Source organism: Physeter macrocephalus, chromosome 18, assembly GCF_002837175.3.
Source record: "Physeter macrocephalus isolate SW-GA chromosome 18, ASM283717v5, whole genome shotgun sequence".
In the NCBI taxonomy this organism is placed as follows: Eukaryota; Metazoa; Chordata; class Mammalia; order Artiodactyla; family Physeteridae; genus Physeter; species Physeter macrocephalus.
In genome coordinates, this window is record NC_041231.1 from 77,268,034 (window position 1) to 77,280,891 (window position 12,858).

The 12,858-nt window shown below is 57.8% G+C and overlaps 1 protein-coding gene across 1 annotated transcript in view; it reads left to right on the forward strand.

The window, feature by feature from the left end:
- Positions 1–491: 491 nt before the first annotated feature.
- TMEM63B (transmembrane protein 63B) overlaps positions 492–12,858 on the forward strand; it is a 19,413-nt gene continuing 7,046 nt past the window's right edge. The window contains exons 1-14 of the mRNA XM_028478923.2: positions 492–706; positions 986–1,065; positions 1,341–1,379; positions 2,363–2,453; positions 3,893–3,930; positions 4,908–5,050; positions 5,149–5,200; positions 5,663–5,771; positions 6,385–6,455; positions 9,819–9,899; positions 10,485–10,608; positions 11,832–11,965; positions 12,048–12,185; positions 12,317–12,470. Of these exons, the coding sequence (XP_028334724.1) occupies positions 548–706; positions 986–1,065; positions 1,341–1,379; positions 2,363–2,453; positions 3,893–3,930; positions 4,908–5,050; positions 5,149–5,200; positions 5,663–5,771; positions 6,385–6,455; positions 9,819–9,899; positions 10,485–10,608; positions 11,832–11,965; positions 12,048–12,185; positions 12,317–12,470 (1,413 nt within the window). The 5' untranslated portion in view covers positions 492–547. The remainder of the gene's footprint in view (positions 707–985; positions 1,066–1,340; positions 1,380–2,362; positions 2,454–3,892; positions 3,931–4,907; positions 5,051–5,148; positions 5,201–5,662; positions 5,772–6,384; positions 6,456–9,818; positions 9,900–10,484; positions 10,609–11,831; positions 11,966–12,047; positions 12,186–12,316; positions 12,471–12,858) is intronic.

The following is a 12,858-nucleotide window of genomic DNA, read 5'->3' on the forward strand; positions in this document are numbered from 1 at the left end:
AGAAAAAATCAGGATTAGGTAACTGGCTCCTGACCCATCCTCCTCTGGCCTAGAGACCCCTCCACTTAGACCTAAGAACCCTCCCCATCTTCCCTCAGGCTCAGTTCTGCCCCCTGCCTGAGACAGACAGAGACAGAGGCAGAGAGTTTGTGTTGGGAAAGAGAGAGAGAGAGAGAGAGGGAGGGAGAGGCAATGTGTGTGTGTGGAGGTGGTAGGAGGTAAATGCTAGAGACTCACAGACAGCTTCCAGCTTAGAAAAACCAGTCTCCCTAGTCCAGACCTGGGCCAAGTTCTCTAGATCCAGGGTGGGGTTGCATCCCAAGAGCCAGTGAAGGTAAATCCATGTGACTCAACCCTCCCCTCCCCAGGCCCTTATCTCCAGAGGCCACAGCTTCCACCCACCCAGGCAGCCCGGGGATCTGCCCTCACTGTCCCCTGCCCACGCCCATCCTGCCGGAGCCATGAACAGAACCGTGAGGGGGACAGGGGCCAAGCCCAGCTGACTGCTCTGCCCTCTTCCCAGGAGGACCATGCGGCAGTAGCAGCCATGCTGCCCTTCCTGCTGGCCACACTGGGCACCACAGCCCTCAACAACAGCAATCCCAAGGACTACTGCTACAGTGCCCGCATCCGCAGCACCGTCCTGCAGGGCCTGCCGTTCGGGGGTGTCCCCACCGTGCTGGCTCTGGACTTCATGTGCTTCCTTGTGAGTGCCCACATGCCACCCTCCACCCTTGGCACTCACACCCTGTACATAGCAGGCCAACACCTGCAGCTCTAACCACTCTCCCACCTGCCCCTGACTCCCCAGGCATGACTGCAGGAGGGAATGCCCATCACCCAGCCCAAGCCTAGCCTCGGACCATTCACCCCAGCCAGAGTCGTCCCTTTCTAAGACAAACATTCTGCCCCTCTGCCCTGCTGTCCCGGCTAGTCCAGGGGGTGAACAGCCTCTCCTCCTGCCAACCACCCTCTCCTTCCTCAGGCACTGCTGTTCTTGTTCTCTATCCTCCGGAAGGTGGCCTGGGACTATGGGCGGCTGGCCTTGGTGACAGATGCAGACAGGTAAGGCTCCGGGACCCGCCCCTACCCCCTACACACAGGCTTGCGTGTGCACACACATGCGTACACAACACACGTGCACCCACACATCTCGTCCACACTCCTCGGGGATAGGAGGAGAGCCAGCCTGTTCTCATCCTCTTTGGTGGGGGGATGAAGAGGGACTGGTCCCAGAGCGGGCATGGGGGCATGAGGGCCCACAGCTGGGCCTTTGTCCCTTGCCAGTCCCTGGAGACCCACCCCTGCCCCCGCTAACCCTGTCTGTTCTCTGTCCCCAGGCGCCGGCGGCAGGAGAGGGACCGAGTGGAACAGGAATAGTATGTGGGGCAGCAGCCCCCTCAGCCCCACTAAACCAGCTTTCCCTTTTCTTCTCTTTCATGCTTCTCTTCTCTTCCTGACACGTTGCCGGTTTCTCTTTTCAGCTTTCTCCTCTGCAGGCTCATGTTCGGATTAACGCAGGTGGTGTGCTTTGCAGAGCAGGGGGCTCCCCAGCTTGTCTCTGCCACACACCCCCATCTCTCCCTCCGGCCCCCAGCCTGGGAGAAATCCCTCCCCATGTGCCCCATACACGCAGGCCTCAGCAGTCCTGGTTGGCTGGGGTGGAGGAGCCATCCTCCCGAGAACCCACAGTATAGTCATCCTGTTGGTTGCAGAGACAAGACTGGGTGTCTCCAGTGGCTTCTCACCCCCTAACAGCTAGTTCTTCCTATTCCAGGGTTCCCTGCTCACCCCTTCTGGAGGCCTGGGAGGGGGGCTGCCAGAGAAGCTCTGAGTCTGGCCTTCTGTGTCCATCACCGTCTCTGTCTATAGGCCTGGCATTGGAGTTGCGGCAGCTGCTGGGGTCAGGGAACAGGGAGGGTGGAGGACACCCCCCCCCAATCCCCCCTCACCCCCGGCCCTTCTAGGGCTCTCCTGGTCCAGCCTGCTCTTCACCGCACCCCCTCCACTGCCCTGTGCCAGGTGTGGGCTCTGCTCCCCCATCCCCCACTGGTCAGCTCGGGAACTGCAGGGCCGGCTCACATTCTTCCTTCAACCTCCACGGGGTGCTGATGAACACTACCCCATCCCTTCACCCCCATGCCCTGCGTCAGTGCCCCCCAGGTCCCCCGGGTCCCCTGAAGGGAAGGGGCGGGTTTAAGGGAGGCAGGGAGAGGGCAGCCACTCATCCCCGCTTCTGCCTCTGCACTTTCTGTGCCTTGTCTGGACCCTGGAGCTCTGGAGTGGAAGCCCATCCACTTCACCTGGCTCCCCAGGGACTCGGACTCACCAGCTCTCTGATCTCTCATCTCCCCACCCCCAGTGTGGCCTCAGCTATGCACGGGGACAGTCATGACCGGTATGAGCGTCTCACGTCTGTCTCCAGCTCCGTCGACTTTGACCAAAGAGACAATGTGAGTGCCCTCCCCTCAACTTCTTATCACCCCTTCCTCCAGGGCAGGTGGGCTCAGCAGCCTGTAGCTTCCAGTGTTACGGAGTCGGGCCTATGGAGTGTAGCCTTTTCCTCAGCAAGGGTAATGCTTGTCCGAGAGCCACGGGGTAGCCCCTGGACCCAGAACTCCTGGCTCTGTCTTCCATGGCATCCTCCAAACCAGCATAGGTTGAACATCTGTGATTTCTAAACATCATTTGCCCCGATAGAGTTTAGTGCCCGCCTCCAGTGATCAATACTAATGACGACTTTTTTCTTAGATGTGGTTATAGAAGTAATAATGAGCCTCCCAGGCCCACCTAGCAAAACACACAGAATCCATTGTGCTCCTCAGAGGTTGCAGGCTGGCAGCCCCTGGCTGCCTGGGGCCAGCTGACCTGCTTGTAGATTGGAGCTGAGGGGCAGGGGCCCCTGTAGACAAGGCATGTATTGGTGATGCAAGGGGACCCCACACTCCGACATTACCTGCCTGGGCCTCTGTCATTCTGCCGGGGTTAAAACTCTAATCCTGGTCAGAACTCTAATCCTCAGGCCCTAGGGTGGCACTGATCAGTCCAGCTTAGGCTCTGGGCCCTGGGGGCGGCAGCTCCTGTAGCCGCCATAGCAGAAGAAGCCTGTCAGCTTCCTGAGTTGGACTCATACTTGGTAAGTGGCAAAGCAAAGCTATCACCCCTGCCAGCCAGAGGTGTCCAGATGATCCCCAGACTCAAGTGATGTTGGCAACAGGGAGCACAGTCCTGCGTCTTAGCTGGAGGGCACCTCTCTCCCTCATCCCGTGTTATGCCTGTACCTTCTCCCGGTAGGAAGTTGGGGGAGGGTCTCTCTGTCTAGCCCTGCCCCGCGTATCCCCACGCTGCCCTGAGTGGGGTCTCTGTCTGAAGACAAGCCTGGGGGCTTGAGAGCAGGAGATTGCAGCTCACAGTGACCCTGGGTTGGTCCCTCCGGGGCATCCTGGAAGGTAGGTGCAGGACCTTGGGCAGCGTGGCCCACCGCTCTCCTCTTGGCAGCCACGTTGCAAACTCTCCGTGTTAGCTGCAGGCCTGAGGTCCCTTCCTAGAACCCTGAACCCCACCCAGCCCCACCCTGGCCCACACAGCTGCAGGACTTTCTGCAGTTCTGCTGCCCCCTTGGGTATTCGTGGGGATCTGCGCTCTGGGCACGAGGGTCCGCCGATGACCCCCTTTGGCCTTGGTCCTTTTTCTTCTCTGAGGGCTGGCACCTTTCCTGTCCCCTTCTCTGGGGATGAGCTAGTTTCTGTGGGGACTGTGGGAGCTGTGACAGGTGAGCCACAGCCTGCAGGTGGTTACGAGGTCGGGGTTGGGTGGAAGGGAGGCTTGAGGGGGAAGGGAGGCTCGGGCTGGTGGGGTGAGGACTCTAGCCGATAGCTCTCTGTCCCTGCAGGGTTTCTGTTCCTGGCTGACAGCCATCTTCAGGATAAAGTAAGTGAACGGTCTTCAGTCTCTAAAGAAAGAGAGAAACAGAGTGAAACTTCAGACCTGTCATCTCCCTACAAAGTCCAGAGACCAGCAGCTTTGAGGGCCTTAGCGCTCCTAGCCAGCCCAGCACCTTCCTTCCTGCTCCAGGGAGCCAGACCCCTGCTGTTCCTCCAAGCCGGCCTCACTTTACCCCCCGACAGTCTCCTGTGCACCCCCCTGCCTGGGGTCCCGCTCTGCCCTCAGCTATCCCCGCCCCTGCCACCCCTGAGAGCAGGGGCTCACGCCGCCACCTCAGAGCCTCGGGCAGCTAGCGGGTGGGGGCATCAGGCAGGCTGGGAGCAGCCAGCCAGCAGCAGGCAGGAGCCAGTATCCAGCAGGCAGAAGTCAGGAGATGGAGCCAGAGTGCGGCAGGCAGGCAGTGAGCCCTGAGAGAGGCAGGAAGCCCAGACAGGTCAGCACCACCACCGCCCTTGCCCCGGGGCCCCTGGGGCCCCTCCCCAAGTCTAAAGGGCTTGCTGGCACCCCTAAAGCGCCACTGCTTCCCAGACCTCCCTCCTCCCTCCCGCCTCTGCCTCTTCCTGCCACCATCCTCATCCTCCCTTTCCAGATTATCCTCTTACTTCCTTTTCTCCCCATTCCTCGCGTTCTTCCTCTCTGCAGTCTTCCTTCTTCTCTTCCTTCTTTCTTTCTCCCCTTCTTTTTCTTTCTTCCCCCCTCATCCTTCTCCTCCTCCTCTATTTTCCCTTTCCCTCCCCTTCTCTCTGCATCCTTCCTTTTTCTCCCTCCCCTTCCCTCTCTCTCTTTTCTCCCTCCCCTCCCAGAACATGGGGGACCCAGAGCCCCCCCTTTCAACCCCATCCTGCTGCCAGACTGGCAGGGGCTAGGGCGGATGTGGGCTGGGGTGGGCAAGGGCAGGCGAGCCAAGCGGCCCCTCTGTTGCCCTGGTCCTCACCGCGTCCCTCCGTGCCCGGCGCCTGCAGAGATGACGAGATCCGGGATAAATGTGGCGGCGACGCTGTGCACTACCTGTCCTTCCAGCGACACATCATTGGGCTGCTGGTGGTCGTGGGCGTCCTCTCCGTAGGCATCGTGCTGCCCGTCAACTTCTCAGGGGACCTGCTGGGTCAGTGAGGGCCAGGATGGGCGGGGCGGGGAGAGGAGGGGGCAGGAGGGGATGTGCCCTGACCCCACCGTCGTCCTCTCCCTCCTCCCACCCCCCAGAGAACAATGCCTACAGCTTCGGGAGAACCACCATTGCCAACTTGAAATCAGGGTAAGGGTGGGAAGCTGGTCAGTGAGGCCTGGGTCTGCGGCCAGAGTCTGGATGGGAACAGGGAGGAGAGGAAAAAGGGAGTGTTCAGGGGAGAGATGCTGAGCCTGCAGAGATGGTTGTGGGTCCCCGAGGGCTTGGGATGGAAACAGAAGGAGCAGATCCCAGGGACGACCAGATAAAGAAGAGCCGTGTGCAACCCCGGGCCAAGGAGGGCTGGCTGGTGATGGTTGGAGGGCAGTATAGCCAGCAGGTAGGGCATGAAGAGATGACTTCTTGGGGACATTTCAGTTGGAATGGAACAGTCTTGGGGTCTAGAGGATGTGGGGTGTGGGGCCCGCCTTGGGAGGGGGTCAGAAGTGCTCTAGAGGGGCCCTGTACCGGGGTTTAATTAACAGTGGGAGGTTGGGGGTGTCTGAGAGTGTTCCCAACCCCGGTGGCTCCACGCACCCCTCTGCCCACCAGGAACAACCTGCTCTGGCTGCACACCTCTTTCGCCTTCCTGTACCTGCTTCTCACCGTCTACAGCATGCGCAGACACACCTCCAAGATGCGCTACAAGGAGGATGACCTGGTGAGTGGAGCAGAACCCAGGTCCGCACCCAAGCCCGGCCCCTCCCCTTCCCTCCAGGCCTCTCCTGCCGGAGTCCTAAGCTGGCTTTGAATCCTGGCTCAGCAGCTCAGGATTCCTCCGCCCCACCATCCTGCCAGTTAAGTTACCTCTCGCAGCCTCAGTTTCCTCATCTGTGGAATGAGAGAACAGTCCCTCTCCCGAGGTAGGTGGTGGGTGAGGTGAGGCGGTGCATGGAAGGCACCGGGGCAGGAAATATCTGCGATGGATATTACGGGAGTGATTGTCGCTCTCCTTCAATATTCACTCTCAAAACCAGTACTCAATGCCCACTGCATGCCACCCACTGTGCTGGGGCCTCACAGCCTGAGGATCTGAGAGTAGAACCCCCTCTTCCCACTCTGTAACCCCTCAGGGAGCAAGGGGCCCAGGGCTCTCACTCTGTTCACTGCCTGATTTCTATTAGAAACACTCCCACTGCCTTCCCTGGGCCTGGCTTCTCCCAAGGCCTCCTCCTACTCCTGTCTGCTCCTCTCTGCTCACCTGTTACCCACCCCTCCCTGCATTCTCCCGGATCGGAGACTCAGGAAGGCCAACCTGCCCCATCTCACCCCAGGTGAAGCGGACTCTCTTCATCAACGGAATCTCCAAATATGCAGAGTCAGAGAAGATCAAGAAGCATTTTGAGTGAGTAACTCCTCCACCCCCACCCCTAGGACCTGTGGACCCTTCTTTGCTTTCCATCTCCAAGAGCATCCTCACACGCCTCTCTCTCGAGGGGGTCGGGCTGCAGTGAAGGGTGGAGGTTAGGCTAAGGAAGAATTCTCTGACTCCAGGGTGGTCTAGCACTTGGGCTAGACTTCAGACCCCTCAAAGAGCAGGAGAAATACTTGAAAAATGACTCCCCTAGGCCTCTCCTCCTGGCTTGAACAGGGTCATGGATTGTCGACCCCCGGTCCACGGGCCCATGGGGTGTGTGGCGGTCTCAGAATTGTGCGTGGCATTCCAGAGCTTGTGTGCAGACTAGCAGGGCGAAGCTCCTCGGCTTTCAGTGGATCCTCAGGGAGCCCAGGAGAGCCTGGTTTGCATGTTCTCCGAGACGCTTTTTAGCTGGAGGTCTGTCTTAGTGAGGGGATGGATATACACCTCCAGGTGGCCAGAACAGTCTGTGTACAGGATTAGGGATCCTATCACACATCCACCTGTCCATTCAGCAAACGTTCTCAGGTGCTGTTGAGGTCACTGTGATGGCCTGGGGACCATAAAAATGAGTACAAGACCATCGAGCTCTCGGGGGTTTCAATGCAGAGGCCAGCTTTAGGGGCCAGTCCAGGGGCTGCTCAGGGATCGGTCTGGGGTCAGTATTAGGAGTTGTCCGGTGGTTCTGATAAGAGACATTGGTGGTCTGGATCAGGGCTCCGTCTCTGGTCAGGATCAGGATTTAGTGAGGTCTGGATGAGAAGTCAGTAGTCGTCCTAGATCAGGACTGGATTGGGGTCGGATTCCAGGCTCCTGTATTACAGGAGAAGGACTGGTTTGTGACAGGCATTTGTTGGTGAATACTCTTTCATTCAACATGCATTTATTGGTCACCTTCTGTGTGCCAGGCATAAATCAATTAGAAACAAGTCCTGCCCTCATACAGTTTATAGAACAGCAGCCAAAATTAGATCATCAATCATTGGTCAGTGTGAGAGAATGATTTGGGGTCCCATCTGGGGTTCAAGCTGTGCTCAGCATCAGGGGGCAGGCTGGGTCAGGATAAAGGACGGTGTGTGCTGAGAATTAGGTGACAACTTTTTTTTTTTTTTTTTTTTTTTGCTGTGTTGGGTCTTCGTTTCTGGGCTTCGTTTCAAGGGCTATCTCTAGTTGTGGCAAGCGGGGGCCACTCTTCATCGCGGTGCGCGGGTCGTTTCTGTGCGAGGGCTTTCTCTAGTTGTGGCAAGCGGGGGCCACTCTTCATCGTGGTGAACGGGCCTCTCACTATCGCGGCCTCTCGTTGCAGAGCACAGGCTCCAGACGCGCAACCTCAGTAGTTGTGGCTCACGGGCCTAGTTGCTCTGCGGCATGTGGGATCCTCCCAGACCAGGGCTCGAACCCGTGTCCCCTGCATTAGCAGGCAGATTCTCAACCACTGCGCCACCAGGGAAGCCCTAGGTGACATCTTAATGTTACCATTCAAGTGGAATCAGCCGTCAGCTTGTACAGACAAGTCCTTTACTAACAGGGATCCTTTGAGCACCTGCTATGTGCCTACACTGGGGCAGGAGTTTGGGGATATGGGAGGAAACAAAGAAAAAGCCCTTGCCCTCATCTGCTTACATTCTAGTGGGGTGAGGCAGTTAGCAAAGAAATGAACTAGTCAAGTAGGGGTAGGTGCTAAGAAGAAAACTAAAGCAGGGAGAGGGACAGGGTGAGCAGGGTCAGGGAGGGTTGCAGTTTCCGATGGGGTGGGCAGCAGGGGTTCGGGCAGGGTGATGTTAGAGCAGAGCCCTGAGTGCAGTGAGGGAGTGAACCCTGTGAGTCAGGCATCCGTTGATCCAGTACACTGTTTATTGTACACTTACTATGTGCTTCATCCCAGGGAGACAAAGAAGAGCCAGGCTTGATCAGTGGGGAGGTCACTGTCCAAGTTGTCTGTTTCAGGGGTCAGTGGGTGATTTTGTTTAGGAAACAGTCTGATTAAAATTAGCAGTCAGCCTATGAGCAGGGGTTGGGGAGACTGCAGTCCTAACTGGAGTCTTTAGGATCAGTACGGTGAGCATTATGGAACAACCATTTCATTGACTTGTTCATTCCACAGCACAGTGGGTATTTACTGAGCACCTACTGTGTGCAGGCTGTTGGCTCAGGCCTGGGTATATGGTGCTGAGCAGGAGGCAGCCCTTGTCCTCGTGGAGCCCCCTGGCTAGCTGTCAGCATCAGGCAGGGTCTGGGGTCCAGGTCTGCAGTCTGTCTGTGTTGGAGGACTGACCCAGCACAATCAGGGGTTATCCTGTGTATAAAATCAGGGAACCTGTGTGGCGGGGATTAGGGGATTAGAGATTAGTTGGGTGAAAATGAGGGCTCAGCCTGCCACAGGGCTAAAGGCCCTTCCAAAGAGGAACCCTAAAATGGTTTGAGCAATAGCAGTGTCTGGGGAAAAGTCTGAAGCCTCCTGGGAAGTGCTTTTCAAGGACCCCATCCCAGATTTAAGTTTCCAAATTCTCGTGGGTTTGGTCCATCTTGTTACTTTAGAACCATGTCTCCTGAATCTTTAACACTTGGTATTTCCTTCTTTAAAAATTAAAAAAAAAAAAAGAAAGAAAGAAAGAAAAAGACAGGGACTCAATTTAGATTAGGGATTAGGATCAAGGAGCCCTGTGTGATCAGGATGGAAAAGGAAGTGCTCCTCCACTCAGCCTGCAAGCATCACTCGAGCCCTGCCAGGTACCAGGCACTGAGAGTCTATCTGGTCAGTCTTAAGTCAAGGTGGGGTCAATCTCGGGTCAGGATTAGAGGGTCAGTATTGGGTCTGGGTTATGGATCAGTTTGGGTCAGTGTAAAGGATCAGTCTCCGTCCAGGATTAGAGGTCAATCTCAGGTCAGGTTTCAGGATCAACCTCTGGTCGGTCTTGGGCCAGAGATCATTCTGTAGCCCAGGGTTGTGGGTTGGTTGGGGTCAGCTGATGGTCAAGGTTAAGTGTTGGACTGTAATCAGGTCTTCTAGGAGCAGGGTTAAGAGAACAGCCATACTAGAAACAGTTTCTCTCAACTTAAAGTTCACAGCCCCAGACAAGAATCAGACCACAGCCGTGGTGTCCCCAGCGCCCCGTAGGTACACGCTCACATCTGGGTCCATGCCCCCGCCTATGTGCGTACACTCCCCCCACTCAGATAAGCATGAGGAAGAATTTCAAAGTTTTCTTCTCGGGAACTGTCATTTTTGCAGACTCAGAAAGAGGGAGCTTGCAGTGAGGCTGTGTGTCTTGAATGTGACGGGGTCACAGGGAAAAGTTGGGGGCGGGTGGGCAGGGTCCCTGCAGAGGATGGTGGTGGACTGTGTTTCAGGGAGGCCTACCCCAACTGCACGGTTCTGGAAGCCCGCCCATGTTACAACGTGGCTCGCCTGATGTTCCTTGATGCAGAGAGGTAATGGGGCTGGGGGCAGGGGCAACACCCGAGGGCCCCCTGCCCGTGTGGAGGGCATCTTGGCTGCCACTCAGGAGCCTGGCTCCCCTTCCAGGTGTTTCCCGGGACATTTGATTTTCCATGCCTCATGGCATGCAGGATCTTAGTTCCCCAACCAGGGATCAAACCCGTGCTCCCTGCAGTGGAAGTGCAGAGTCTTAACCACTGGACGGCCAGGGAATTCCCAAGGGGCGTTTGATTTTAATTCACGCCCTGGAGTGCCTGTCAGTTCAGCTCTGCAAAGAGCAAGGCATGGAGGTTAGAGGAAGGGGGCCCACTGTCCCCACCCCATTTGAGGACATACTCTTCCTCAGCTACAGTGTGCGAAACTTAGGCCAGACTATAGGAAGAACTTCTGCCCCTCAAGGGATGGTGGGGAGACACTGGGCTGGGGACATGTCTGAACTATGCATCCTAAACAAACCAAAGAGTAAGGTGGCCCCTGTCCTTGGGGAGTGGACTGCATGACCCCCGAGCTGGGCTACCTACCCATCCTCTAGCCAGACCCAGCTGGGCAGTAGGTGACCGGGCACCTGGGTCCCACAGGAAGAAGGCCGAGCGGGGAAAGCTTTACTTCACAAACCTCCAAAGCAAGGACAACGTCCCCACCATGATCAACCCCAAGCCCTGTGGCCACCTCTGCTGCTGTGTGGTGCAAGGCTGCGAGCAGGTACGGGGCGTCCTGGCCTCGGCTCAGGCCTCAGGGCCCCCAGACTCCTGATGGGTGAGGGGGGAGTTGGAAGGTCCCGGGGAGACAGGTCACAGTGAAGATGGATGCACCCCACGGTGGGGCCCGTCCCACATCCCCAGGAACAGGGCGTTTGATTTTAATTCACGCCCTGGAGTGCCTGTCAGTTCAGCTCTGCAAAGAGCAAGGCATGGAGGTTAGAGGAAGGGGGCCCACTGTCCCCACCCCATTTGAGGACATACTCTTCCTCAGCTACAGTGTGCGAAACTTAGGCCAGACTATAGGAAGAACTTCTGCCCCTCAAGGGATGGTGGGGAGACACTGGGCTGGGGACATGTCTGAACTATGCATCCTAAACAAACCAAAGAGTAAGGTGGCCCCTGTCCTTGGGGAGTAGACTGCATGACCCCCGAGCTGGGCTACCTACCCATCCTCTAGCCAGACCCAGCTGGGCAGTAGGTGACCGGGCACCTGGGTCCCACAGGAAGAAGGCCGAGCGGGGAAAGCTTTACTTCACAAACCTCCAAAGCAAGGACAACGTCCCCACCATGATCAACCCCAAGCCCTGTGGCCACCTCTGCTGCTGTGTGGTGCAAGGCTGCGAGCAGGTACGGGGCGTCCTGGCCTCGGCTCAGGCCTCAGGGCCCCCAGACTCCTGATGGGTGAGGGGGGAGTTGGAAGGTCCCGGGGAGACAGGTCACAGTGAAGATGGATGCACCCCACGGTGGGGCCCGTCCCACATCCCCAGGAACACACACACACACACACACGCACACACGCACGCACGCCTTGCACATAAATAGCCCGAGGTGAAGAGACTCCCGGAGGAAGCAAAGCTGGGGTGCGGACCGCAAGCAGGTCCCCGTCTGTTCCTGGAAGCCCTAGTCCCATTGTTGGGTTTGCCCCCTATCCCTACAGTGACCAAGTTTTCAAACCCCAAATCAGAAGAGGTCAGCCAAGAGGACAGCTTGCTGTATTTACTAGCTCTGTGGCTTTAGGCAAGTTTCTGGACTGCTCCATGCCTCAGTTTCCTCGTCTGTAGGACAGAGCTACTTGTACCCACCTCCCAGTGTAGTTGTGAGGATAAGCGAGTGGACAGAGAGCTTAAAGCAGTGCCTGGGCTGCAGTCAGCTCGGGGCAGTGCCCGCTGGGTGCTGCAGGGACCGGCAGCTCTGACCAGGGCCCTGCCTCGCCCGCCCTGGCAGGTGGAGGCCATTGAGTACTACACGAAGCTGGAGCAGAAGCTGAAGGAGGACTACAAGCGGGAGAAGGAGAAAGTGAACGAGAAGCCTCTCGGCATGGCTTTTGTCACCTTCCACAATGAGACCATCACCGCCATGTGAGCTCCACCCACCCGCCCCGGCCCCTAGGGACTAGCTGGGGCTCCAGGTCCCAGGTAACCATGCCCCCCCCTCCCCCAGCATCCTGAAGGACTTCAACGTGTGTAAGTGCCAGGGCTGCACCTGCCGCGGGGAGCCCCGCTCCTCGTCCTGCAGCGAGTCCCTGCACATCTCCAACTGGACCGTGTCTTACGCCCCTGACCCCCAGAACATCTACTGGTGAGCAAAGGGGGATTGCGGGGTGGCTTTGTGGGGCCAGCACGGGCTCCAGTGGGGAGAGGGAGGCCCTAGGTGTCGCTGGGGACGGATCAGGCGTCCAGCCCTGGAGTGACGCCTCCGGACCTTCCCAGGGAGCACCTCTCCATCCGTGGCTTCATCTGGTGGCTGCGCTGCCTGGTCATCAATGTCGTCCTCTTCATCCTCCTCTTCTTCCTCACCACCCCGGCCATCATCATCACCACCATGGACAAGTTCAATGTCACCAAGCCCGTGGAGTACCTCAATGTAAGGCCCACACCCCCGACCCTCCACACTGTGTCCCCAAACGCAGATACCAGGCCCCAGATCCCTCCTGGCAGCGGCAGGCGGGGGGTGGACCACATGCCCTCCAGTCCAGCTCCTGTTCCGCTTTTCTAGCCCAGCCCCACTAAGAAGGTCCCACACGACCATGGGCTGCAAACCCCTCTGTGCACTTCCCTCGGGCTCCCTGCCACCTTCCCCCTAGGAGAGGCCTCCCTTGGGTTTATTTTATTTTTATTTTTTTTTTTGCGGTACGCGGGCCTCTCACCGCTGTGGCCTCTCCTGTTGCGGAGCACAGGCTCCGGACGCGCAGGCTCAGCGGCCACGGCTCACGGGCCCAGCCGCTCCGCGGCATGTGGGATCTTCCCGGACC